Source organism: Phascolarctos cinereus, unplaced genomic scaffold, assembly GCF_003287225.1.
Source record: "Phascolarctos cinereus isolate Bilbo 61053 unplaced genomic scaffold, phaCin_HiC Scaffold_8;HRSCAF=390, whole genome shotgun sequence".
NCBI classification, from domain to species: Eukaryota; Metazoa; Chordata; class Mammalia; order Diprotodontia; family Phascolarctidae; genus Phascolarctos; species Phascolarctos cinereus.
In genome coordinates, this window is record NW_027556291.1 from 26317088 (window position 1) to 26344663 (window position 27576).

At 44.4% G+C, this 27576-nt stretch overlaps 1 protein-coding gene across 3 annotated transcripts in view; it reads left to right on the forward strand.

Moving 5' to 3' along the window:
• Nucleotides 1–27576, forward strand: part of ZDHHC15 (zDHHC palmitoyltransferase 15) — a 75612-nt gene that overhangs the window by 11053 nt on the left and 36983 nt on the right. For all 3 annotated transcript variants that reach the window (XM_020964541.2, XM_020964543.2, XM_020964542.1), the window contains exons 3-7: nucleotides 12136–12230; nucleotides 16026–16146; nucleotides 18690–18759; nucleotides 20057–20089; nucleotides 20757–20877. In XM_020964541.2, the coding sequence (XP_020820200.1) occupies nucleotides 12136–12230; nucleotides 16026–16146; nucleotides 18690–18759; nucleotides 20057–20089; nucleotides 20757–20877 (440 nt within the window). The remainder of the gene's footprint in view (nucleotides 1–12135; nucleotides 12231–16025; nucleotides 16147–18689; nucleotides 18760–20056; nucleotides 20090–20756; nucleotides 20878–27576) is intronic.

A 27576-nucleotide genomic window follows, 5' to 3' on the forward strand; every position in this document is an offset into this window, starting at 1 on the left:
AGAGCCCCCACTAGTTCATAGAATAGTATTTATTTAATAAACTGTAGAAACCTAGACTCTATATTAAATCCCTTGATCTGCTAGGATTAGATAACTATTAAAGTTACTGAATATATACTATATCAACGATGAAACTATGAATAAAACAAAGGCATAGATTAGGATATTTCAGCTGTGCCAATGACTTCACTTCTAAGAGCACAGTCCCACACCACTCAATTTGTTCTGAATAACAAAGAAAATCTCTTTAAAAGAATTCCCTTTGTCCTTTTTGCAAGATAAAGATCATAATAGTTTCTTCAAGAAAAGTTTTCCCTATCTTCTCCCTCAGTCTTTTCCAGCGTTTCTCCGACCATGGCAGAAAAACAGCTTCTTCAAAGTAAATAGTAGGAGTCATCTAATGTAATTGCCTCATTTTCCAGATATAGAAACTGAGATCCAGAGTGTAATTAGTGGTATAGTGGCTTGAGTGCCCGATTTGGCGTTCAGTTCAAATCCTGACTCTGACATTGGCAAGTCACATAGCCTCTGTCTGTCCTTATCTGTAAAATGGGGATAAAGATCCCTGTAGTACCCAGGGTTGCTGCAAAACTCCAGGGAGATAATGTGTGTAACCTCAAAGCTCCACACAAATGCCATTTGTGGGTGTTATTACGTGGACTCCCTAATCTGAAACCTGGAGCGTGTGGCATGGGAGAGTGAGCTTGGGGGCAGATGTCGGGGTCTAGCCTCTGCCTCTTACCAGCTGATCAAGTCACACAAACCTCTCAAACTCAGTTTGCTCATCTACGATGATATTTGCCTTCCCTAACTCAAAGGGAATATGTGTGTAAAGTGCTTTGGAAACCCAACAGCTCCATATAAATGGGAGCTGTTGTTTCTATTATGATTATTATTGTCATTTCACAGGGTTGTGGGAGGATCAGATGAAATAATATAGGTGAAGCTCTCCATAATCAGCCCTTTGTTAGCGATAGTAACCCCACAAATAGTTACAAATGCTCTTTCCTCATGGGCCCAAGGATAAGTCCAGCTGAGCCATCACAGTGCAGTGATGGGCCCACCTTAGAGCCTGGAGCCTTCCAAAGAAGTCCTACCTGCCAGGTTCTTTCCTGCTGGCCAGCTCCCTGGGTCTGGCCATTGGAATTGGAGCCCCTCACCAAACTCCTGTTACTTTTTCTCCCAGTGGCTCCTTATTTCCCAGATCCTTGCTTTTGCTAAAGCTAGAATTCTCAAAGAGGAAATTTCCTAAACTGAAATGATTTTTTGATCTCAGCAGGAGGGATGTAGATCAGACATAGGATTATGGGCTCTAGAGCTGGAAGGGTCCCTAGAGATCATCCAATCTAACCCCCTCATTATATAGAGGAGAGAACCAAGGCCTAGAGAGTGGAAGTCACTCATCCAAGGTAACTTAGACAGTAAGCAATGAGCTGAGGTTTGAACCCAGATCCTCTGATGCCAAATCCAGCTCTCTTTCCATTCTCATCCATTGTTCCTCCAACACAAAGGATTTTCTGATACTAGAACAGTTTACCAAGGGAAGTGTACATTTCCTCCCAAAGAAGTGTTCAGCACCTGTCAATCAGCGATGTTTAGGGCCAGCTCTTGTCTGGAGACAGAACAATAGACTTGATGACTTCTTGAGGTCAGAGGATCATAGCCAGAAAGGACCATAGAGGTCATCTAATCCATTATACAGATGAGGAAACTGAGGCCCAGAGAGGTTAAGTGACTTGTCCAAAGTCACACAGGCAGTAATTGGCAGGGCTGGGATTCGAACACAGGTCCTCTGACTCCAAGTCAGGGGGGGGGGTGCGTGTTTCCACTGTATATGGTAGTCCTCACCAACCCTCTGAACCAGTGACTTCTTTGCTCTCTCAGAATACAGATTTTGTATGTATGTTATTGCCAGTGGGAACCTTGCTTAGTATAGACAAAAAAAAAAACATGTGACTTTCACAGGGAAAGCAAGCAAAAGGTCTCGAAGCATATAACCTTTTCCTCAATCCCCAAAGCTCAAAAAAGTCACAGCCATGCAGCCTGCTTTTAAAAAGCATTCATTATTTTCTCTGTTCATTTCCCATCTCTGGTGCTATGTTAATACTCGTTTTCTCTAACGAGCAGAATGTCCCCTGTAATGCCTTTCTTCTAAGGATTGTGAAGCATTTCTCTGCCCTAATGACTCCACTCCCTATGAGGGGGCTGTCACATGGGCACAGCCCCAATTTATCCATAGGTTAACTGAGATCCAAAGAGGTCATCTCTGTGGCCTTACCATGGTCCGGGATTAAAACCCAGGCCCTCTGCCTCACAGCCCAGTACACTGGGCACTAGAGTCACCTCTTAGGCTCCAAATTCACTAGCTTTCACCAGAGACCTAGAGTAGGATAAAAATGCGCCACACAATGAATCTCATTTTGCACCAGAGGGAGGGATTAAGCCAGGAGTCAGAATACCAATTATAGGGCCTGTTTCCCCTTCCTCCTTTGCCAGGTTAGGACCCCTGTGCCTTCCCATGCACCCTTTAAACACATGCTTCTGGCAGCTTGTCAAGGATTAGGGGTAGTGGCCACAGCAGTCCTAATCATCCTGGAACTGGCGGGGAAGAGGGGCTTCTAGAACCTGTGAGATGGCTACCTCAAGGCCCTAATGGGAGGACCAGGGCTTATTGTAAGAAGGGACACTTAGGGGCAGCTAGGTGGCATAGTGGATAGAGCACTGGCCCTGAAGTCAGGAGGACCTGAGTTCAAATCCCACCTCAGACCAGTCACTTGACACTTACTAGCCGTGTGACCCTGGGCAAGTCACTTAACCCCAATTGCCTCACCCCCCCCAAAAAAAAGAGAATGGACACCTCACTTCGAGGCTGTGAACCTCAGTTTCTTCCTTTGTGAGATAGGTATAACAATATTTGCATTACCTCCCATGCAGAGTTGCTGTGGAAAAAGCTCTTTGTAAACCCTGACACATTAGAGAAATGGAAAGTATAATTTTGTTTTGGAGAGAGGCAGCTGTGATATAGAAGAAAACATGTTGAAATTAGAATCAAAAGACCTGGGTTTAAGTTCCAGGGTTGACACTTAATTAGTAGTATGACCCTGGACAAGTCACTTAACCCTCAGCCTCAGTTTTCCTCATATGTAAAGTGGGGATTGAGTAGTATCTGGAAAGAGCACCAGCTTTGGAGTCAGAGGACCTGGGTTCAAATCCCTCCTCTGATGCTTGCTCCTTGTGTGGCCTTGACCCATCCTTTCTGGGTGGCCTCAGTTTCCTCCTCTGTAAAATGAGAGAGCCTTTGATGTTCCAGCTTTATCTCCATGGTCCTGTGATGATGGGGAACAAATGATATGACTCAGTGAAGTACTTTATAAGTGAGCTTTATGTAAATGTCAGCTGTTATTATTCTGACTGTGCTCTTCCACCATGATGACACCACCACATTCTCTCAGCGTGGCCCTCATCATGTTCCTGCCAGAGCCTATAAGACAAGGTCTAAGCACAGGATGTCCCAAACCAATGGAGAGCAGGCAGCCTTCTGTTCATTTATAGGGTGAGAAGAAGCAAACGTACCCCTGGGGCTCCAGGACCAAAGCAATCATCTCTCCGGCCCTTTGTGTCTGCAATTTAGGGACAGCCGAACGTGTCATGTGCACTTCCAGTTGTGGGGGAGGCCTGAGCGATGGCATCAGACAACCTCTTGTGACACCTTATTACCAATAAGCTCGGCTCCCAGAAAGAGTACAGAGGGGAAAATCAAACAAACTCCTGGCTTCTGTTTAAAGATGAGGAACATGAAACACAGACAGGTTAATTAACTTTTTAAAGGTCACATAGATATGAACAAAATAGGAATAAAACCTCATTCTTTCAACCCATACTGTTCATTGTCCTACGCAATGCTATTTCTCAGTGAGGCTGCCATGGGCACCTACTGTGTGCCTAGCTAGAACTCTGGTAGGCAGATGGCAGCTCTCTCTGATCCATATCCACCCAAGCCAAAGGCCATGGAGAATCGCTACAGTGTAGGAAGAAAGACAGCAGTTGAGGCACTCAGATATAGACAGGAGATTAAATGCCAAAAAAGAACCAGTGTCCACAAATTGTAAAATATTGGCAGAAGCAAGATGAACAAGAGTTCTTAAAGCAGGAAGGCAAATTGGACCTGATTGACATCCCTGGGACTTAAGATGGCAAGGATGGGACCCATGAGTGGAAAATGCCTTTGAAAGGGTAGCTTTAAAAAAAACAAACCAAAATAAGGGAACAGCTAGGTGGCCCAGTGGATAGAGCACTGGCCCTGAAGTTAGGAGGACCTGAGTTCAAATCTGGCCTCAGTCCAAACACTTGATACTTACTAGCTGTGTGACCCTGGGCCAGTCACTTAACCCCAATTGCCTAAAAATTAAAAAACAACCACCAGCACCAAGATATAGAAAAGATGTGGGAAATGTACCTGTTCCCTCTCTGTGAAGAGGTGGGGGACCATGGGTGTGGAGTGTTATATAATCTGACAGACCCCGGTGTTTGGTTGATACTAGTCCTCGTTGCAAGGAAAGTCTTGGGAGAAGGGAAAGGACATTGAGAAACGAATGCAATGTAAGAGCAAAAAGCGCAACTGTAAATGTAGAAAATGGTTAAAAAGAAACAGAATCCATAAAAGGAATGGGAGCCGGAGGAGCATTATATTTTAAGAAGCTATACTCACGTGAGAAATTCCGAGAGCTGCAGGGGGGAAGTCTGGTAGTAAGCACAGTGACAGACAGAAAGAATCATTCTTTCACTATATTGGCCTTGGAGTATACTTTAGACCAGTGGTGTCAGATCCCAGTCTACATATGGATTTAGAAAACCACAAATTAACATTATTTATGTTGTATTGTATTTTTATTTATTTTGTTAAACATTTCCCCTGGCCACAGGTGGCCAGCAGGCTGGAGTGTGACACCTCTGCTATACACTACCCTGACAGAAAGAGGAAATAGATAAGTTTCCTTCTTTAACAGCAAATGAGGGAAATACAATAGGTATAGTTTACTTAGACTTCAGAAAAACATTAGAAACTTTCGTAGAAATTATGGAGACATGTAGGGGTGAATTTGGAGCTAGCTAAATAGACAAACCCAAATCATAATCACTAATGGTCGGTGTTCTCCAGTGAGGTGCCTTGCGGTTCATTGGCTGACTTCGCACAATCTAAGATCTGTGCCATATGGCAGAGTATTCTTGGAATTCCTCCTCTTCCCTAACATGGATTGGAAGATGAAGTAGTCATTTCCCCTCAGTAACCAGCTCTTGCTTATTGGCAGAAATAAATCCAGCTACTGTCCAGATAACTGAAGCCCTCCATCGCTATTCTAGCCTGCCTTTGTGCTAGGGTTGTTATCTGTTTCCCAAACTCTTCATCTATTTTTTCCTCGTCCTGCATGCCTGTAGTACACCCCTGCTTCTGCCTCCGTGGATCTCCATTCAGATGGTCTTCATCAGTCTTTCTCCCCTTTGGATCTCTAGTTTACCTGGCTTGTTCTCAGACTTTTGTCTGAGACTTTTGTCTCATTTATGTCCAGAGATCTGAGACCATGGGTTTCATTGCTGACTCCTTTCGAAGTTTTTTTTTTTGTTTGTTTTTTTAGTTTTGGGCTAGGCAATGGGGTTAAATGACTTGCCCAAGGTCACACAGCTAGTAAGTATTACGTGTCTGAGGCCGGATTTGAACTCAGGTCCTCTTGACTCCAAGGCCAGAGCTCTATCCACTGAGCCACCTAGCTGCCCCTCCTTTCTAAGATTTTAACAACAATAATAATGATACTAGCTAACATTTTTATAGCTCTTGCCACGTGGTGGGCACTGTGCTAAATGCCTTACAATTTATTATCTCATTTGATCCTCATAGCAACCCTAAGAGGTAGGTGTTATTACTATCCCCATTTTACAGATGAGGAAACTGAGGCAAACAGAGGTGACTTGCCCACGATCACACAACTAGTAAGTGTCTAAGGCTGGATTTGAACTCAGGTCTTCCTGACTCCAAGCCCAGCGCTCTAGCCTCTGCAATGCCACCTAGTTGCCCCTACCTATGATTTTTGGAGTGTGTCTAGTGCTCCTGTGAGAAGGGGAAGGTGAAGACCATGGGGATAGGCCGGGGTGGGAACTTGTCTAAAGACTTTAAGTTTCCAAATGGAACAGAAGAGCTTCTTTAGCTCACCAAACACATTATGTTAGAACCAGGAGGACACTGCTCAGTGCCTGCTTGAAAGGGAAAAGTTTAGGCTAAAGAATAAATAGTAAGTGCCCACATTACCCAGCAAGCCGCAGACCTGTGGAACTCATTACCCCAAGGGGTGCTACATGCTGAAGGAATAAGGAGTTTTAAAAGGATGTGTGTAAATTTGCACAACCCACATAATGGCTTCTGGAGGCCAACTCGGTTATTTAGAGGTATGTACCTAACATTTGAGGTAAATGTCAGGATGTACAAGCTCCCCACTCCGGGTGGATGACTCACAGGGCTGACCCAATATGTCAGTTCTCCTCTCCTGCCCAGAGGGAGCCACCTTTGGCAGGAGGCGGTCTCCATTTTCCTTTCAGGAGTCAGCCAGCTAAGGGAAGGGGAAGGAAGGGAAGTAGAAAGTGTACTCATAGAAAGTGGAGGTCAGGCAGACCTTCACAAAAGAGGAGGTCACAGAGGGTTGCCTCAAGAGGAAGTAATGCTTGCAGGGCACATAAATTATCTCCCAGTGGATGAGCAAATCAATCTCGGGACCACGCTGTGCTCAAAAGTTTGGGGGCTAAGTGTGCTCCAAGTTTGTCTCCCATTTACTGAAACTGCAGCTGCTCTGCCTATGCAGATGGGAAAGGGTGATTACAAAGCATGTTTGGGCCCCCCAACCCCCTTCCAAAGCTTTTAGGCATCAATTTATACAAAAGATGCTACAGAAAATAGTGAGCTCTTTCTTTTTTCAACTAAACACAGTTTCCAGCAATAGCTTTTAAAGCAGAGGTACTTGTAATAGAATTTCCACAATAACAACCTTTGAATGGAACCTCTTACTGAACAGAGCTGACTCAAGTGCAGTTGCATTACTGGCCACCTTTCTCCCTCTTCAGTGGAGCCAGGAAAGGGTCTATTGATTCTTCATGGTTGGGGGCTACTGCCTACATGCCATTGGCCAGGTGTCCCTCCTGCACCTCGCTCACACCCGTTGCCATCTCATATCCCCCAAGGCCCATGATGAGGACCAAAGCTACCTCTTAATTATTTCTTAGATGTTTTTTAAATAGTTTCTTTTTCTAATTACATGTAAAAACAATTTTTAACATTCTTTTTTTTTTAAATTTTGAGTTCCAAATTCCCTCCCTCTCCCCTCCGAGACAGCAAGCAATTTAATATAGGTTATACGTGTGCAGTCACACAAAACACATTTTCATATTAGTCATTTTGTGAAAGAAAACATAGACAAAACAGAAAGAAAATAAAGAAGATTAAAAAAATAGCATGCTTCAACCTGTATTGAGACTGCATTGGTTCTTTCTCTGGAAGTGGATGGCATTTTGCATTATAAGTCCTTCCGAGTTGTCTTAGATCATTGTATTGCTGAGAATAGCTAAGTCATTCACAGTTGATCCTTGTACAATATAGCTGTTACTGTGTACAGTGTTCTCCAGGTTCTACTCACATGACTTTATATCAGTTCATTAAGTCTTTCCAGGTTTTTACGAAAACATCCTGCTCATCATTTCTCATAGCACAATAGTATTCTATCTCAGTCATATACCACAACTTGTTCAGTCATCCCCCAATTGATTCCCTCAATTTCCAATTGCTTACCACCACAAAAAGAGCTGCTATAAATATTTTTGTACATGTGGGTCCTTTCCCCCTTTTTTGGATCTCTTTGGACTATAGAACTAGTAGTAGTATTGCTGGATCAAAGGGTATGCACAAATTTATAGCCCTTTGGGCATAGTTCCAGATTGCTCTCCAGAATGGTTAGATCAGTTCACAACTCCACTAAAAGTGCATTTGTGTCCCAATCTTCCCCTCCAACATTTGTCATTTCCCTTCTCTGTCATACTAGCCAATCCTATAGGTGTGAGGTAGTACCTCAGAGTTGTTTTAATTTGCATTTCTCTAATCAATAGTGATTTAGAGCATTTTTTCATATGACTATAGATAGCTTTGATTTCTTCATCTAAAAACTGCCTGTTCATACCCTTTGACCATTTATCCGTTGGAGAATGACTTATATTCTTATAAATTTGACTCAGTTCTCTATGTATTTGAGAAATGAGGCCTTTATCAGAGAAACTTGCCGTAAAAAGATTTTCCCCAATTTCCTGCTTTCCTTCTAATGTTGGCTACATTGGTTTTGTTGTGCAAAACCTTTTTAATTTCATGTAATCAAAATCATCTATTTTATATCTTGTCATACTGTCTATCTCTTGTTTGGTCATAAATTCTTCCCTTCTCCATAGGTCTGAGAGGTAAACTCTTCCATGCTGCCCTAATTTGCTTATGGTGTCATTCTTTATGTCTGAATGTACTCATTTTGACCTTATCTTGGCATACAGACTGAGGTGTGGATCTATACCTAGTTTCTGCCAAATTGCAAAGCTATCTTTTAAGAGGAAGCCCCCATCATCAACATTTCACCCACAAAGTCCAGCAGAAAGAGATTGAAAGAGATATTCCATTTAAAATAACTATAGACAATATAAAAAGACTTGGGAGTCTGCCTGCCAAGATGAACCCAGGAACTGTGTGAACAAAATCACAAAACAGAAATAAAGTTAGATCTGAACAATTGGAAAAATATTAATTGCTGGTGGATAGGCTGAGTATAATAAAAATGACAGCCTGTCCCCCTTTCCCCTTACCTAAGTTAATTTATTTATTCAGTGCCATACCAATCAAACTACCAAAAATTATTTTATAGAGCTAGGAAAAAAATCATCTGGAAGAACAAAAGGTCAAGAATATCAAGGGAATTAATTTTTCAAAATGTGAAGGAAGGTGGCCTAGCAATACTAGATCTCAAACTACATTATAAAGCAGTAATCATCAAAAAACCATTTGGTACTGGCTAAGAAATAGAATGGTCAATCAGTACACAGTACATAGTAGTAAATGACCATAGTAGTCTAGGGTTTGATAAACCCAAGATCCAAGCTTTTGGGACAAGAATTCACTATTTGACAAAAACTGCTAGAAAAACTAAAAAACGGTTTGGCAGAAACTAAGTAAAGACCAACATCTCCGTCCATAATGCCAAGATAAGGTCAAAACGAGTCCATGGTCTAGACATAAAGGGTGATACCACAAGCAAATTAGGAGAGCATGGAAAAGTTTACCTGTCAGATCTATGGAGAAGGGAAGAATCTATGACCAAATAAGGGATAGACAGTATGACAAGATATAAAATAGATGATTTTGATTATATTAAAATTTAAAAGTTTTTACACAAACAAAATCCACACGGCCAAGATTAGAAGGAAAGCAGAAAGCAGGGAAAAAAATTTTTTACATTAAGTGTTTCTGATAAAGGCCTTATTTTTCAGATGTATGGAGAACTGAGTCAAATTTATAAGAATACAAATCATTCCCAATTGATAAATGGTCAAAGAATACAAACAGTTTTCAGGTGAAGAAATCAAAGCTATCTATAGTCATATGAAAAAATGCTCCAAATCACTATTAATTAGAGAAATGCAAATTAAAATAACTCTGAGGTACTACCTCACACCTATCAGATTGGCTAGTATGACAGAAAAGGAAAATGATAAAAGTTGGAAAAGATGTGGGAAAATTGGAACACTAATGAACTGTTGGTGGAATTGTGAACTGATCCAGCCATTCTAGAGAGCAATTGGAACAATGCCCAAAGGACTATAAATCTGTGCATACCCTTTGACCCAGCAATGCCACTACTAGGTCTGTATCTCAAAGAAATTTTTTTTTAAAAGGAAAAGGACCTATTTGTACCAAAAAAATATTTATAGCAGGTTTTTTTGTGGTGGCAAAGAATTGGAAATTGAGTGGATGTCCATCAGTTGGAGAATGGTTGAACAAGCTGTAGTAATATAATTGTGATGCAATAATATTGTGCTATAAGAAATGATGAGCAGGATGCTTCCAGGAAAACCTGGAAAAACTTACATGAACTGATGCAAAGTGAAGTGAGCAGAACCTGGAGAACATTGTGCGCTGTAATAGCAATATTGTACAAGGATCAACTGTGAATGAGTTACCTATTCTTAGCAATACAAAGATCCAAGACAATTGCAAAGGTCTCATGATGAAAAATGCTATCCACCTCCAGAGAAAGAACTGATGATGTCTGAATGCAGATCAAAGCATACTATTTTTCACTTTATTTTTTGTGGGTTTTTGGGTCTGTTTTCTTTTACAACATGACTAATATGGAAACATGTTTTGCATGACTTTACATGTATAACCTATGTCAAATTGCTTGCCTTGTCAATGATAGGAGAGAGGAGGTAAGAGAGAATTTGGAACTAAAAATTTTTTGAAAATGAATATTAAAAATTGTTATTACATATAATTGGAAAAAACCAAAATATTATTTAAAAAAAGATCAAGCCCCCATAATTGTTAGACCCAAAGTGCTTATGAAGAGGCCTTTAGTTCAGCCTCAATCCTCAAGTTGTTACTAGTGCCACCGTGGCATGTGCATATGTAACAAATTTCAGTAACAAAATTCAGCCTAGGGCTTGAGGAAGGGAGTGTCAGTACAGGGAGTGTCCTTGGTCAGATTTCCTAGGTAGGGACTGCTTCCTGCCCCTTTCCCCTGCCTGCAAAAAAAGCAGTACTTGGAAGGGCTTTCTCTGGCTTTCATATGGTGATCTTCTGATGCCCCATAGTTGAGGAGCACTACCCCAGAAGCAAAAAGCTCTGCTGGGTCTGCTTGCCCAAAGGGGATGCTGGCCTGTTTTCTCCTGATGTCTGTGAGTAATGGCTGTTTGATTTCTCCAGCTAGCTGAAACCCCACCAGAGCATCTCACTTAAAAAGAAACTCTCCATGGCTTTTGCCACATACAGTACCATTCCAGATGCCAAAGAATTAACCATGCAGCAGTATCTGTGTCACATAAAAAGAGCCAGAAAGAGAGATGGACAAACATCAGGGACACTCTGGCTGCTTAACAGCCACAGCTGGGAGGAGCTGAGGGGTGGGAACCCTCCAGTCAGCCACTTGACTTTATGGTCATGACCATATCGCACATGACCAGGAAACCCCAAGTTCAAAAGCTGGCTTTGTCATTGGCTTCTTGTGCTTCTGTTTGATTTAGACAAATTCAATGCAACAGACATTTATTAAACACCTACTGTATGCAGCAAAGCCCCAGGCTCACCACTGGGCATGCCCAGAAATGTATGCCAGAGACCAGGCTTCCAAGGAACCTGTGATCCAAAATGGGGTAATATAGCGTGTACACCAAAGAGAGAGAGTACCTTACAAAGGAGCAGGCTAGGCATTGTGCAAAGGAGGGAGCCCTTTGCCTGGGGCTGGAAGGGTATCCAGCAAGGATCAGGAACTCTTCTTTCATTGGGTAGGCAGTAGGAGTCTTTGAAGATGGGAATGGAGGAGTGACCTGATGAGTCATACATGAGGTTATTTGTCCCTTGGGCAACAGTGTGAAGTCTCCAGTGGAGAAGAGAATGACCGCTGCTGTTTGCAGACATGGGGAAGTATGGCCATGCTTCTGTTGCTAGCGTGGGAGTGTTGATGACTACCTCTCCCTATTGAACTGACGTCAAGTTAAGGCATCGTTGTGTAGTGGAAAAAACACTGGATTTGCACGTTTACCACTTGTCCAAATGACCTTGGGCCAGTCATCTCCCTTCCACTGAGTCTCCATTTTCACACTTCTAAAATGAGGGGATTGGAGCAACCCTAAATCTTAGGAATTCTATTGTAAAGAGAGCAGAATCCCACAACAGAGGAGCGACCTGGGAAGTGGGGTGTGGGTGGCTAGTGGACCTGGAAATGGAAGGGCCAGTTTTTCTTAAACAAGGTAAAAAGTAAAGAAAGCTTGTGATTAAACAAAATTCCTTTTGGAACCCTGAGAACTAGATGCCCAGAGAGTGAGCATTGATGTGTGTTTTTGTTTCAGTCATCTACCTCACAGTGTACCATGCCCTCTTCGTTTTCTTCATCTGGACCTACTGGAAATCGATCTTCACTCTCCCTCATCAGCCACACCAGAAGGTAAGTGGAGGAGGAAGGTGGGAGACTGGGACTGCAGAGGCTTTGGAGAAGAATGAGCCAGGCTGATCAGAGCTGGAAGCCTCAGGCCCTTTTATTTGGATTGTTCAAGGGCAGGCCATGTGGCTACATAGTCAAAGAAGCCTAAGGGGAATGGCAGAGGCAGCAAGGGAAGGATACTACAGGGTCCATAAACAAACACACACACACACTCTCTCTCTCTCTCTCTCTCTCTCTCTCTCTCTCTCTCTCTCTCTCTCTCTCTCTCTCTCTCTCTCTCTCACTCTCACAGTGGCTGACACCTCCAGACTAGGCCAGCCTATCCCTCTGAACCTGGGACCAATCTCTCTAGAGCAGCCCAGGGAGGGATATAAGCAGGGCTGCCCCCAGGGGGCGTTGGGCACTGAGGCAGGAAGAGGGCCTGGTGACCTTGTGAGAGGCCGCCTCCCAGGGCTCGGTGCCTCTTATACCAAGCTCACACAGAGACTTTGTAGACCGGGGACCTCTTCCCCATACTTATTTGGGAGTTCATCTTCCCTCTATGTGTCAGGGCATCTCTAGGGTCAGGGTAACCACCATATTTTATGAGGAAAGTATTTTGATTCCCCCATTCCTGAGGTCAGAAGTTTCCAGTTTGGAAGATCCTAAGTGAAGATGTTTCCAGATTTGGGGGGTGGAGGAGATGATGATTGGGGGAAAGCTCTAAAAACCACTGGGCAACAAGGAGGGGGTATGGCTAGGGTATAGACTGCTTGTTGAATGGCAAAAGACTTTTCTTTTTCTGGGATGTAACAAGAAGGGTGCCAGAATCTTTCAAAGGCAAGTAGAGGTGGGGAGACAAAGCAGATTGACCAAGAGAGCTTGGCCGTGTGCGAAAGGAAGCCTGTATTGGCAGTAAGAGGACATCCTTCAGTAAAGACCTCCTCAGACCCCCCAGTGTAGCGTTCTTTCCTCTTTTATGAGTCTAAGAACAGACTATATGTCTGTTCCTTTTTTTTTCATACCACCTTTTCAGCTATCCAGTTGAACCCGATCAACTGAAACCATTCAGCTCTAAGTCCATGAAAACTTGCTGATTCCAGTAGCCAAAGAAAGTTCCATGTGTGGCCCAAGAAAAGCCATGTCAGAGAGCCCCTAGACAGCTACTTCAATCAGCGGCTTCCAAGATGAAGCCTTTTCTCTCTCCTTTGGGAGAACGTGTGGCCATGGCAGGCACATTCATGTGCATGTGCACCCCCCCAGGCCTCCCCAAATAAGTATGAAGACTCCTGACTTAATCTCTGCTCTCCCCACACCATCTAGGCAGTTTATAGTCTGGCAGAGATTTGAAGTGCTTTTGGGAGAGAAGATAACAGGATGGAGAGACGCATCACAGATATCTGCCCTTAAAGTCCTGTATCTTTCTTACGTTGGATTAGTAAAGAGGGGATGGAAACTTCTTGGGGACTCTTTAACTACAGTGAAGCATTCATTCCTCCTGCACCAAACACAGTGCAGTATAGTACCAAGTGTCTGGCCCCCAAATGCATTGACTGACTCACTGTCTGCCACCTGGTCTTGGCTGTGCTACCTAGACCTCTCTCATTTTGGTTCCCTTCGTCTTTGTTGGCCTTGTTTAGCCTCTGTCATTTTGTTTTGTTTTGTTTTGTTTTTTGGCTAGGCAATGGGGTTAAGGAACTTGCCCAGGGTCACACAACTGGTAAGCGTTATGTGTCTGAATCCGGATTTGAACTCAGGTCCTCCTGAATCCAGGGCTAACTAGCCTGTAAGGAGATTGTATACTAACACTGATCATGGTCCTCCAGAGCACCAAACCTGCAGATCACATACAGCATGTTCGTGCTGCCTAGAGTCGGGGCCAGCCCGCTGCTCCTCTGGCATGGCCTTGTGGGAAGGCAGTGACTTCTCATGCCTTAGTTATACTTTTGGTTAGATTTCTTTGATTACCAAGAGCAAGCTGGATCTTTGAAACTTACTAAACTGTTATATTCTTCCATTTCTATCCTTCATTCTCCCAGAACGACAAAGTAAACCAGCTTGGTCAGCCAACTTTTTCTATCTACTTCAACTATTTTTCATTTTTTTAGAACTTCTTTATAATTAAAAAAAATATGGTTCTTGCTATGTAGTGCTTTTTTCTTTTTGCATACTTCTAGTGATAGGCATCTCATTCCCTTCCAATGCAGCACATCCTAGTCATCTCTGTGGGATTAAGCAAAGCAAGTCTTAATTCTTCCTCCGTGTGGTCATCCTTCACATATTTGAGTGCCACCAACATGGGCCTCCTAAGTCTTCTCTAGTCTAGGCTAAGCATTCCCACTTCCTACAGTCAGTCTTTTTATGGCCTGACTTCAAAGCCCATCCCCACCCTGGTCACCCTCCCCTGGCCTTGATCCAGTTTGCTAGTGTCTTTCATAAAATATGGGGCTCAAAATGGAATACAGTATTCTAGCAGCAGCTTGACCAGAACAGAGTACAGCAGGCCTCTTGTTTCCCAAATTCTGATATTGTGCAGCCCAGGTTGAGCTAGATTTTGGATGAACAGCTGATACCATTGACTAATACTGAGCTTGTTAGACACAAAGGCCCCCAGATCTTTTTTACTTGACCTGTTGCTTATGTCTCTCTCATCCTGTCATTGTGTATTCAGTTCTTATGGTTGATTTAAAAAAAATTCTAACACTATTTTTAACAGTTAGAAGAACTGTAAACCCAAAGGGGAGTTTACATTTTTTAATGGCATCCCTTTTGAGCAACGGTATCACTAGTGGCAAACAAAGATTTTCATCCCCTTCAAGGATTTCACCCCCCTCAAGTAGCAGAATTTAGTGACCACTTGCTATTGTATATTTCTCATGAAATTTGGGGCCATGGTTCTTCTAAGACTGAGAACATATAGAGGCAGCTAGGTGGTGCAGTGGATAGAGCATCGGCCCTGGAATCAGGAGGACCTGAGTTCAAATGTGGCCTCAGACACTTGTCACTTACTAGCTGTGTGTGACCCTAGGCAAGTCACTTAACCCGATTGCCTAGCAAAAAACCAAAACAAAACAAAAGAACAAAGACTGAGAACATACAGTATCAGGCTCTAAACCAGGAATCCAGGATTGCTAAAGTCTTGAGAAGAGCTTGCTTCTTATAAGGCTGCACCAAAGTAGCACATGCAGAGGAGTCCCCCTCCAGCCTCATGAAGAGTTTTCCAAGCATCCCCCAGGAGGCATCCTTGCCACTAGCCAAGCACAGTAGCCATCACTAAGGTTCTGGATCATAGCCAGCTGGCAGGCATTGAAGTGATAGACTTCGTAACCCAATTTCACCAGGCTAATGGTTGGCTGAGCAAATAGCTTTATTAAAAACAAACAAGAAAAAAAAGGTTTAAGAGTGAAAGGGGGGGAAAAAGCCCAGTGCTGCCTGTTCCCATTTTCTGCCCAACTCGAGGTGTTTACAGCTTTCTGAACGACGCATCCTAGCCCTTAATTATCTTTGCAAATGGCATCCGAACTCTTTGGTCCTTTTCTTTCATACTGACCGGTTCTTACTTTGTGCTTCAGCCTTCGCTTGCAAGATATCCACCAACAGGACGAGCCTGGAACAACTATTATTTATCTCTTTTTTAAAACCATCAGTGACTCATTTATCCTGCAATCAGGATAATTGGTCAGAAACCATTTCCTTGTTAATTGCACATAAAAAAGCTCTCGAGTCAGATTTGGTATTTGCTTATGGATGGGATTTTCAAAAGCTTTTCTCTGTACCTTGGACTGAGTGGATGTTTGTCTGTGCTCCTTTTGTTTTCAGTTCTTCATGTCCTACGGAGACAAGGAACGCTATGAAAATGAAGAAAGGCCTGAGGTTCAGAAGCAAATGCTCCTTGACATAGCCAAGAAGCTGCCGGTGTATACAAGGACTGGGAATGGAGGTGGGCTCATGGGGGAGGGGGAGGGGGAGGCGGGGTGAAGGGGAGGGCTAGGAAAGGCAGGCCAAGATGAGAGCGGGCTCAGAAATGCCACACAGCCCCTTTCCCTGGGCTTCTCCAGCAGGCACCATGCAGTCCTTCCATTGGTTTCTGATATTACTCCTCTGCCTGTTTGCCCCACAACCAGTATAGCTGAGATCCTTCTATACCTAGCTGTAGCCGATACAGAACAAGGTTGTTCTGGCTTGAGAAAAAGGGGAGAGGAGGGGGTCCTACTCAGTATAGAGCCTTGAAACCAGTATGCCATGCCGGAACACTGTAGCCAGTACAGACCAAAGGTAGATTAGTTTGGGGGAGGGAAAGGGGAGTCTTGTTCAGTACATATTGAGTTGACTTTTGTGATGACTGCATGGTTTTCAGAGCGAATCAAATATCATGTGCTGCTCTACGTATTCCGGTTAGTCAGGGGAAAAAATTCTCTACGCCCACACAGCAAAGTCTTTGCTGAACTATCAGTCTGCCATGTGTTGCGTCCAAATGAAGAGCAAATGAAAATATGTGCGTTCTCTCTGAGTCTCATCCAGCTCGTTCCTGCTACTTTAAACTCCCTTTTGGGCTTATCATGTGTTTGAGTTTAAAGCACGATATTGTGCTTCCCACCACTAAAAATGGGGCTAGAATTTTTAAAGAATCAACCATAAGAACTGAATACACATGGGGCAGCTAGGTGGCCCAGTGGATAGAGCTCTGGCCTTGGAGTCAGGAGGACGTGAGTCTCAAACACATGACACTAGCTGTGTGACACTGGGCAAGTCACTTAACCCCGATTGCCTCACCAGAAAAGAAAAAAAAAACTGAATACATGATGACAGATTGAAAGAGCCATAGATTAGCAACAGGTAAAGTAAAAAAGATCTGGGGATCTTAGTGTTTACTGTATGTCCCACATACAGTACCTTCCTGGATACCTCATTTCCTCATTTTGTGTGCTGCCGTCTACCAATGTAGATTGCAGGCCTTTCCAGCTTTAATAGGCAAACTTCATGAGTTCCTAGGGCCAAAAAAATCACTCCCAGCCAACCAACCTTGTTGTGAGGAGTCCCTTTGAGCTATGCTAGGGTACACCATCACTGGGGCCAGGCTTTTGCAGCCTGGAAGGCCCTCCCAGAGCTTGTGCCCCACTGGCCTTCCTCTTAATCCCCTCGGCTCACCACAGTAAAGGCTTTAGTAGAGGCCTGTCCCTACCATCCTGTAAGATCATAGGACCCAAGATCTAGAGGTGGAAGAGACCTCACAGGTCTCAGAATCCCACCTCTTCATTTCACAGAGAGGGGAAACTGAGGGCCCAGAAAGGTAATGACTTGCCCAAGGTCATACAGGGAATACGTGTCATGTGTGGGATTTGAAGGCAGAACCTTGAACCTTGAAAGTTTTCTTTCCTTAGTACCACATTCCCTCCTTAGCACATGTAAGAACAAGAACCATGCTGTTCTTTAACAGCCACTCTTTGTAGAACAGTTTCTGATCTTTACCTAATTACAATTCAGCCCTTCGGAGCTGCAGAAGTAAATTATTAATCTTTATTTTTATAAAGAGGAAACTGGGGTGAAAGATGTCTAAGTAAATTGCCCTAGGCTAGTAAAGCCATTGGTAGTAGGGCTTGTTTTTTTTTTTTCGTAGATTTTATTGATATCCATGGTTTTTATATCATCCAGATTTGCCCCTGTATCCCTCCCCTCCCCGTCCTTCAGAGCCCTCCTACATAACAGAAATTTTTTTTAAATTAGCAAAACCAATCAATACATTGGAAAGATCCGAGATTCTATGCGGTGTTCCCCCCACTTCCCCCAGCCTCACCTCTGGCAAGGAGCTTCTCAGATCTCTGCTTTGGAGCCAAGCTTGTACTTTCTAATTTCACAGCATTCAGTTTTGATTGCTTTCCATTTGCATTGTTGTAGTCATTGGGTATATTGTTTTCCTGGCTCTGCTTATGTCACTTTGTATCAGTTCATATAATTCTTCCTCTTCTCCCCTGGATTCATCATGTTTTATCACTTCTTACAATGAACATATTCTATTACATTCATGTACCACAATTTGTTTCACCCTGAATATTTTAGTATACGTAGAGCCTTTCTGTTTTGCCACTGACCTCCTTGGTGGTACATATGCAGCAAGCAGATTCTCTGAGTCAAAGGATACAGTAGAGTTTGTCTTAAACTAAAGGGGTTCCTGGCTCTAGGCCTTGTGCTTATCTATCTGAAGAATAGTTTGCCTGGTGGGGGTGTTCAAAGACTTCTGCATGCAAGTGTGCTATGCATACACACACACACACACACACACACACACACACACACTCACATACACACTCACATTCACATTCACCACATTACACTCATCTGATCTGCCTTTTGTTTGCTAACTTGCAACTATCTGAGTAACACTTGGCTGAAACATTTTTAAAGCCACCATCTATCTAGGGTAATAGGCTATATGGGCCTAGAAGTGAGCCTTGACCCTTGCTAACCACCTCATATTTCTTACAGCTGTGCGATTCTGTGACCGGTGCCATCTGATCAAGCCTGATCGTTGCCACCACTGCTCTGTCTGTGCCATGTGAGTGACAAGAATATTTGCCAAGTACTAAGCTTGCCCACTGCTAGTTGCCTAGGCAACAAGACTGGTCTTTACATGTGACCATGCCAGGACATCTCCCTTGAATCAGAGATGTCCAAGCTAAAAATGCCCTCATGAAGATGATGCTTTAGACCAGGGGTTCTTAACCTGGGGGCCATGAACTTATTATATTTTGCTAACTATATTTTTAGGTCATCAATTTCCTTTGTAATCCTATGTTTTTTATATTATCGTATGCATTTGAAAACATGATTCTCAGAAGGGGGCCTTAGGCTTCCCTAGACTTCCAGAGGGGTTCATGGCACAACAAAGGTTAAGAATCTCTGCTTTTGGACAGAAAAGAGAAACAGGGCCCCACTGGGGTGGGAGGGGAAAGGGGGAAGCGGGGATGTGGGCCCAGAGGGTGGGGTGAGGAACAAAGAGAATTCTAGGTACATGTCCTTTCAATCTCTTGTTTTCCCTGGGTGAGTTGCTTTGCCTGTATTCTCTTCACCTGTGAAACCCTTTTGGGATTATCCCGGGCTTTGTCAGTGCCGTCTGTTTAGAAGGGAGAGGTATGAACAGTGTGGGGGCAGGGGCAAGGAGAATAACAGAGAAAAAGATGGAGCAGCAAGAAGACAGAGTGGACGGAAGGAAGAAAGCTCCCCTAGGCCTTGACTCTCTTGTTGGAGTTTTGAAGCCTCCAGCTTCTTCAGAAGGCTGTTGCAAGGCCAGCTATGTGGTGTCAGCTTGATCCCATGACATGATGGATCACATCCTTGAATCACATCCTTGAAAGAGCCAAAGGACTCATTCCAGGGTAGTGTTGGGGGAAGAGGTATGGACAGTGTCTCAGGAATGGATCTCTGGGACGGGGCGGATGCACTGGCATCTCCTCCCCTAAATGACGCCTCACGTAGCATGGCCCAGCTACAGAATCAGCCCTCCGTGGTAATGATATTAATAATATGTCAACACGTTGGAGAGCCTTGCTTTTGGCAGTGTGGGAAACTCCCTTTTTATCAACTCCTTCCGCCAACGCAGATCTGTCTGTGACACAGTAAATAAGTTGCCAAAGGCACATAGAGGTGACGTGCCTTGCCCGTTATCTGTCACGTAGTCATTAAGTATCAGAGGCGAAAACTGAACCCAAGCTCCTCCTGACTCCCAGCCCAGCATCTGCTGTGCGTTTTGGAGTGATGGCAAGAACAGTTGCTGATATTTGTAACGTTTTGCAGAGAAGTGTTTCCTTATTAGCATCTTCTGACTCTATCCTACCGTATTTTGTCTCTTGTAGGTGTGTCTTGAAAATGGACCATCACTGTCCCTGGTGCGTGCTCCCGATTGCCTTCTTCCCTCCAAAGGGCCAAAGCTGCTTATGTGTCCGCTCTTCTGCACCTCAGTCACTTCTGCCCCTGTACTTCGCTGGTCCTTTGTGGGACTCAGCCCAATTCTGAGTCAGAATGAATAGGTGTAGTTCCGCCCATGCGTTCCTGATGCCACAGAGCACATAGATTCCTTCCTGTTCACTGCCTTTAACAAGTGGCCACATAGTTAACGTGAGCTCAGTTCTCTTCCACATTTCAAATCTGTTTCTAGCCATCCTAATGGACGGAATCTTCTGGCCCAGTGTTATTCATTTCAGCTGCCCTCTTCCCAATCTGATTTGGCAGACATGGTGGGGGAGTGGGTTCACATTGGATTATCTCACCATGGGCTGAAACAACCCCCCCCCCACTCCCCAGCTCTGCACAGCTGCCTAGGCCATAGTGGATTCCCAACAGCATGTTTACTTGGTAGGCAGAACATGGATTTCTGGGGCTGCAGGTGGAAACAGAAATGAGGATGAAACTTGAACTTGGTTCCTTTTGGTCCTTCTGCGGAGGACCTTCTGGCCCATAATGCAGCAGCAGGAGAGACTTGCTTCCTTTGTTTTGTCTGTGTCTGTAACCACGTTCTCAACGTGCTCCAATTCGCGATTCTTTTGTGTTTTTTAGGGTGAATAACTGCATTGGATTCTCCAACTACAAATTCTTCCTTCAGTTCTTGGCCTACTCTGTTCTCTACTGCCTCTACATCGCTGCCACTGTTTTCCAGTATTTCATCAAGTATTGGGTGGTAAGTTCAGGAATCCTAAAGGGTTTGCTCCCTCATTTACCAACACCCTCACCCATCCTTATCTATGAAAAGTTTACATATGCCCACCTTGCTCTGTGTTTTAGAAAGTGAACACTTTATATTGAGGGGAAATGGATTTATATGGAAAGGTGGAGTTTAAATAACTAGAGGATAGAGACTGCACCTGGGATTTCATTGGTTAAGGAGAATTCCCATGTGTGGAAACTCCCTCCATCAATGTAGGTTATCACCTTCTCCTCAACTTAGAATCCTAAAGAGTTGCATAGAGCACTGAGAGGTGATTTAGACAACTTCAATGAACTGATGCAAAGTGCAGTGAGAAGCACCAGGAGATCATTGTGCACGGGAAAAGCCGTGTTGTGCCATGATCAGCTGAGAAAGACTTAGCTCCTCTGATCAAGGCAATGATCCAAGACAATTCTGAAGGACCCATGATGAAAAGTGCTATCCACCTCCAGAGAGAGAGCTGCTGAGCTCTGAATACAGAGCAAAGCAGACTTTTTTCACTTTCTTTGTTTCTTGCTCTTTATTGTTATCATTGTTTTTGCAACATGGCTAATATGGAAATGGGTTTTGCATGACTCCACATGTATAACTGATATCATCTTGCATGCCTTCTCAATGTGTGGGAGAGGGGTAGGAGGGAGGGAGACAATTTGGAACTCAAAAAAAATTTTTTATGAATGTTAAAAGAGGTGACCTACCCAGAATCACATAACCATATGTGTCAGAGGCAGAATGTGAACTCATCTCCCTGGCTTGGAGACCAGCTCTCTGGCCCCTTTCATTATAGCCTGTTTCACTAAGTCTTGAGGATCTTACCATTGATATGCCTCTTAATGACTTGACCTTCCAGCACCTGATATGCACATCTCTTACTAAGACCACTCTTACAGAACACAGAATATGAAAAAAATGAAACTCAATTCTAGTCAAGTTTTCTACAGAAAAGACTACCCTGCCATCCTCCAGGCCCACTCTCTGTTTACCAGAGTGGCAGCGTTCCCACTTGGCATGACCATGCGCTGAAATCCCTAGAGCTGACAGGCCTAAAGTTGAGAGCCTGCATGTGCAGCAAGAACTGGGCTGGGGGTCAAGAGGCCTGCATCTTTCTCCTTCTGGCTGTGCCTCACCTTAGGGAAATCACTTCCTCTCAAACCTCCTTGCCTCACCATCATGTTGCAAAGATCAAGTGTAGGAATGTATGGGCTGGCACTTTCCAGCATTAGAATGTGCTCAACAAATATGATTTTGGCCACGTCCCCACAACACGCCAACATCCCTTTGTTTCCTCACCTTTTACTTGTATGAATGAGGCCTGACGGCAGTGGAATAAGAATGGGGAGGGGCGAGAGCCCTAAACAGAGAGTCAAGAGAGATGCACACTAGCTATGTGACTGTGGGCAAATCACTCACTTTTCTGCCGTGGGCCTCAGTTTCCTCATCTGTAAAACAGGGATATTATCTACCTTTCATGGTTGTTTTATGGGAAGCTCTTTGTAAATTTAAACATGCTAGAATAATGTAAGTTTTTGTTATTAACAGTAATAATAATGGAGAAACAGTGGTGGAAATAGCTCTGCCACTTATCCTCATGACCTTCATGAGAGGCCAAGTCCGTTGCCCTCTCTGAGCCTCAGTTTCCCCATCTGTAAAATGAGGCCATTGGACTAGATTAGGGGTTGGCAGACTACAGCTTATAGGCCAAATCCAACCCACTGCCAGCAAGCCAAAAATGGTTTTTACATTTTAAAATAAAATGCCATACAAAAACAGGCAGAGGATTTGGCCATGGCAGGCCATAGTTTGCTGACCTTGGACTAGATGGCCTTTCAGTCCCATGTTCCTCCAAGTTCACATTTACATCTTGCGTTAGGGCTCACAAAGTACTTTCCTTGCCATGACCCTGTGAGGTAGGCAGTACAAGTATGTTCATCCCCATTGTACAGAGAGGGAAATCAAGGTTTGGAGAAGGGCATGTGACTTATCCACAGTCACCATAGCCCAGGAAGCGACTGAGCCAAGCCTTGAAGGCAGGTTTATGGAGCCCACCCCATGCCGGGTTCTCCATCATTTGGGAACCCAGAAGAACTGTCTCAGGGGCAGCTAGATGGCACAGTGAATAGAGCACCAGCCATGAAGTCAGGAGGACCTGAGTTCAAATCTAGCCTCAGACACATAACATTCACTAGCTGTGTGACTCTGGGCAAGTCACTTAACCCCAATTGCCTCGCTAAAAAAAAAAAAAGAAGAAGAAAAAGAAAAAGAAATGCCTCCCTCTGGCCTTGGGTGACACTTTTGCCCAGCATAGACAGCTCCTTCTCTGCCAGCCGCCCTAGTATCAGAGCCCAGAAGTATGGCCAGGGCTACCCGTTACCACTTCTTGGAGAGTGTTCTTTTTGGGGCCAAAAGTCTTCATTTGTGAGGGTTAAGGTTGAATGAAGCCAGAGAACAAAGGAACCAAGGCTTCTATTGTTGAGAATACTTAAATTATTCATTAGAAAATTGGAGGAGAACCAGTTCCCTGTCCTCCCCTGAATCTGTTGTTGCCAAGTCAAACCTTAGACCTCAGCCACTGAATCAGGTCAAGAATCCAGCCAGTCCCAGGGGCTGATAAAGCAGGTGAATCATGGCTTCTGTGGGGTGATGAAGAACATTAGCGGAAGAGAAGTTTTGTCATGAACCCCCTGCTAATGCACACTGCTGTAGTCCCTCCACACTGGGCATCTTGGCAGGGAAGCTTCAGCTCCCCTTTGGGCCCTTCCCCGAGCCCTGAATTCCTTATCTGTTGCTCCATCTTCTATTACATGTTTGGCATTCAGGCCACATGCCACGGCTCCTACTTCAGAGAAAAACCCCAGAGGGCCAAAAAGCCACCTTCTCTAATCAGCAAGGAACAAGCTGGTCTTTACAGTGTGTACTCTTGACCTGGCTTCATCAGCTGAGCAGCAGAGATCCTGTGGAAGTCCCAGCCTTCTCTCTGCACCACTATCAGCATGCTTTCCCCCCACAGCTTCCCTACCTCAACACGGCCTGTCCACCTCCGATTGAGGTCCCCACCTTGGGGTAATGAGCTTTGAAATAGCTCTTCAAAATGGAGCTATGTCTGATGGGAGTCCTATCCAAATCTGGGTCCTCTGGTTACATGGCTAGTGATTCTCAGCTGAAGAACCCTGTCCTAGCTACAACATCAGAGTCATTGAAAGCTCAAGAAAATGTGGTTTGTTTAGCCATCTGAGCTTTAAGAGTGTTTTCTAAGTCTACATTCACTCTTCCTGAAATTGGAAACATTGGGTTCAGCAGAAGGCCTCCATTGCCTTGCTTTAGGTTTCAAGTTCACATGCTTCTAGGGTAGGGCAGACCTCCCTAGAAGGCCAGTCCTAGCCCTTTTCAGCAAGACTCTAGCTCCCTTTGAATAATCCATATGGAATAGCAGCAGATCCCCTATTGCTTCATTAGCTGCACCATGGTATAGTGAATGGGGTGCTGGATGTGAAGGCAGAGGACCTAGGTTCAAATAGTAGCTCTCCCACTTACTGCCTGTGTGACCTCAGGTAAATCACTTGCCCTCTCTGGGTCCTAGTTCTTCATCTGTAAAATGAAGTAACTGAACAAGCTGACCTCTGTGATTCCTTCAGGTTTCCGAAATTGATAGAATGGACCCAGCCAGAAGGCACAACATATGGAGGCAGCATAGACTAATGGCCATTTTTTTAAGCTCCTAAAAATCAGTTTTATTTCACTGCTTATATACCACATGTGGCCCTCTAGGTCCTCGGGTGTAGCCTTTGACTGAGTCCAAGTTTTACAGAACCAATCCTTTTCTGAAGGGGATTTGTTCTGTGAAGTTTGGATTCAGTCAAAGGGCTGCACTTGAGGACCTAGAGGACTTGAGGCCACAGATGCCCTACCCCAGATCTAAGTGTATTACTGCCAAAGCTTGTGCCTGCTGTTCCCAGGTTCCCATCAGCACCACTCTGGTTCTGTAGGATTCCACAAGCTCTTGTTTAGAACCCCTACAGGCCTTTAGGAAGTTTGACATGGGAGCAGCTAGGTGGTGCAGTGGATAGAGTACCAGCCTTGGAGTCAGGAGGACCTGAGTTCAAGTGTGGCCTCAGACACATAACACTTACTAGCTGTGTGACTCTGGGCAAGTCGCTTAATCCCAACTGCCTCACCAAAAAAAAAAAAAAAAAGGAAGTTTGACATGATAACCTATGAATGGCTTCACCCGCCATTGAACTGTCATCACTCCTGAATGTACTTTACTTTGAAGAGCTAGAACATTGGGTCTTTTCCCCATAGGAAGACCAGCTGTGTGACCCTGGGCAAGTCACTTAAACTCCCTAGGGCTCAGGTTGCCCATCTGTAAAAAGAAGGGGTTGGACTGTATGGGCCCTTTCAACTCTAAATGTGTGATCTCATGAATATATCACTTTGGAGGCAGGATTCAGAAGGGGCATTCATATTTGCTATGTGTAAGGACCCTACCTTTCATTGATTGCATAGGTTCTGTGCAAGACTTGATCACCTTCAGTGCATTAAAGGAGCCCATAGCAAGCCAGGGGAGTTTAGTGATCATTCACCAGAAAGCCCCTGGTCTTCATATTGTTTTCAATGGGTCTAACTCTGTCACTTCTCTGGCCTTATACACCTTGAAAAATCAGAGCGCCATATCCTGGGGCCAGGAATCACAGAGAGAAAGAGCAGCCCCCTGGCTGTCCCACCAGACAAACCTCCCCTTTCTCCTTCCATCCTGGCCTTGGAACCAGGCTCATATGCTAAGCTCTAGCCTCCCTTCCCCGGGTACTTTTCCACTCTCATTTTAGGCCTCATAAGAGACATCAGAGATCGACTTAGTTCAGCCTCCGTCAGAGAGAGGGAGTGACTTTCCCAAGGTCACATGGTCCAGTAGGAATTTGAACCCCGGTTTTCCAACTCTAAGCCCAATGTTCTTTCCAGGACACCACATATACCACCTCATTAGGTGCCATTCCAGAGGAGTTCAGCTCTCTAAAACCATGTTCCCAACTGAGAAGGAAGAAAGAAGTCCCAGCCTGTTGACCTGTTGGCTCCCTCCCTAGAATGGTTCTTCTCACCATGCACATGACATGCCTTTGTGCCTTGCCGCCGTCTTGTTCTGAGTTAGGGCCGGAGGAAACCCACCAAATGTGCAACCGTAGTGAGCGGAAGATGGCCCAGCATAACTTCAGGCTGTGTAGGCACCCACCTGATGGGTTTGTACTGGCTAAAGGCAGCTGTCCTATATACTGACTCATTCCACTTTAGCTATAAAAAGCAACAGTCCAACACTTGTGGTGGCTTTCACATTGAAGGCCATCACTGATAGGGAAGACATGTTCAAAGTTCTTTGTGCATTGCACATAGGTACATAGTGTTGGACAGTTCCATTTTTAGAGCTGGAAGAGATCTTAGGACTCACATCAGAGATTCTAGAATCATTGATATAGAACTGAAAGGGGGTTAAAAGGGCATTGCTCCCAACCTCCTCATTTTATAGAGGAGGAAACTGAAGCCCAAAGGAAAATGACTTGCCCAGGGTCACACAATGAGGAAGTTAATAGCAGAGTCCAGATTTAGAGCCAGCTCCTCTTACTCAAAATGCAGTGCTCTTACCATTCCTGGGAAGTGACTTGCCCAAGGTCACACAGCTAGTCAGTAGCAGAGATGAGACCAGATGCCACTTCTATACCACTTTATTAAGCTTTAGAGACCAGAGTGGCCAAAAGGAGCTCCAGGTTTAAAGGACTCAGGAAGAATCTAAGAGTTAGGGATGGACTGCATGACCTTCGGATCCCCTCAGTTTCAAAGAGTCCAGGGGCTGCGGGCATTTCTTTTTGCTTAACTGGTAAATGCATCTTCATTACCCATATTATGCCTGAAGTCAGGATCCATCTTGCCATTTATAGGTTGAAAACATTCACAGTGAGAAACAATCAGTAGAAATGTCACGTAAATAACAGGTGTAGTGTTTAGAGAGAGACAGAGAGAGAACAAGGAAAGAGAAAGAGAAGGGGGGAAAGAGGAGGGAAGAGGAAGAGAGAGAGAACGAGAACCACTTGGAGAAGCATGCTCATTTGAATAAAGGACAACTTCTGCCCTCCAGGGAGTTCTGTGTGTGCTGGCGTGGGCACTCCCACATTCCCTTCGCTGAAGGCTCATTGCCCCTCGTGGATCTGTAGACAGTCTTTGAGAGTTGCAGCAGCTAAAAGACTCCTCACCTGCTGCCAACCTGGCAAAGCCTCTCTGAACTTAGCTAGGCCCCAGGATCCAGCACCAGGCCTACCCTTGAAGCCTTTCCAGCTTGGTGGGGCCTGTCAGAACCTGAGTTCTGCTCATAAGCTTTTGAGAGGTCATTTCTTCTGACACCGGAGGAAGACTACAGTGAAAGAGAAAAAAGGGCTGCCTTCTCAATTTTTCACTCATAGGAGTAAATTATTAAGTCAAATTCAATTCTCTAGACACCTGTTAAATACCTATTCTTTGCAAGGCTCTGTCTCAGCAAGACCTTATGTAGGAGGTAGCTCTAGAGCTGAGCCTTAAAAAGAAGTTGGGATGGCATTTCTCGAGCAGGAGGAATGGTAATGGAACCTCCACAGATGCAGAGGCTGGGAATGGCGGCCACTTGGATTGGGGCATAGATTGCATGAGGAGGAA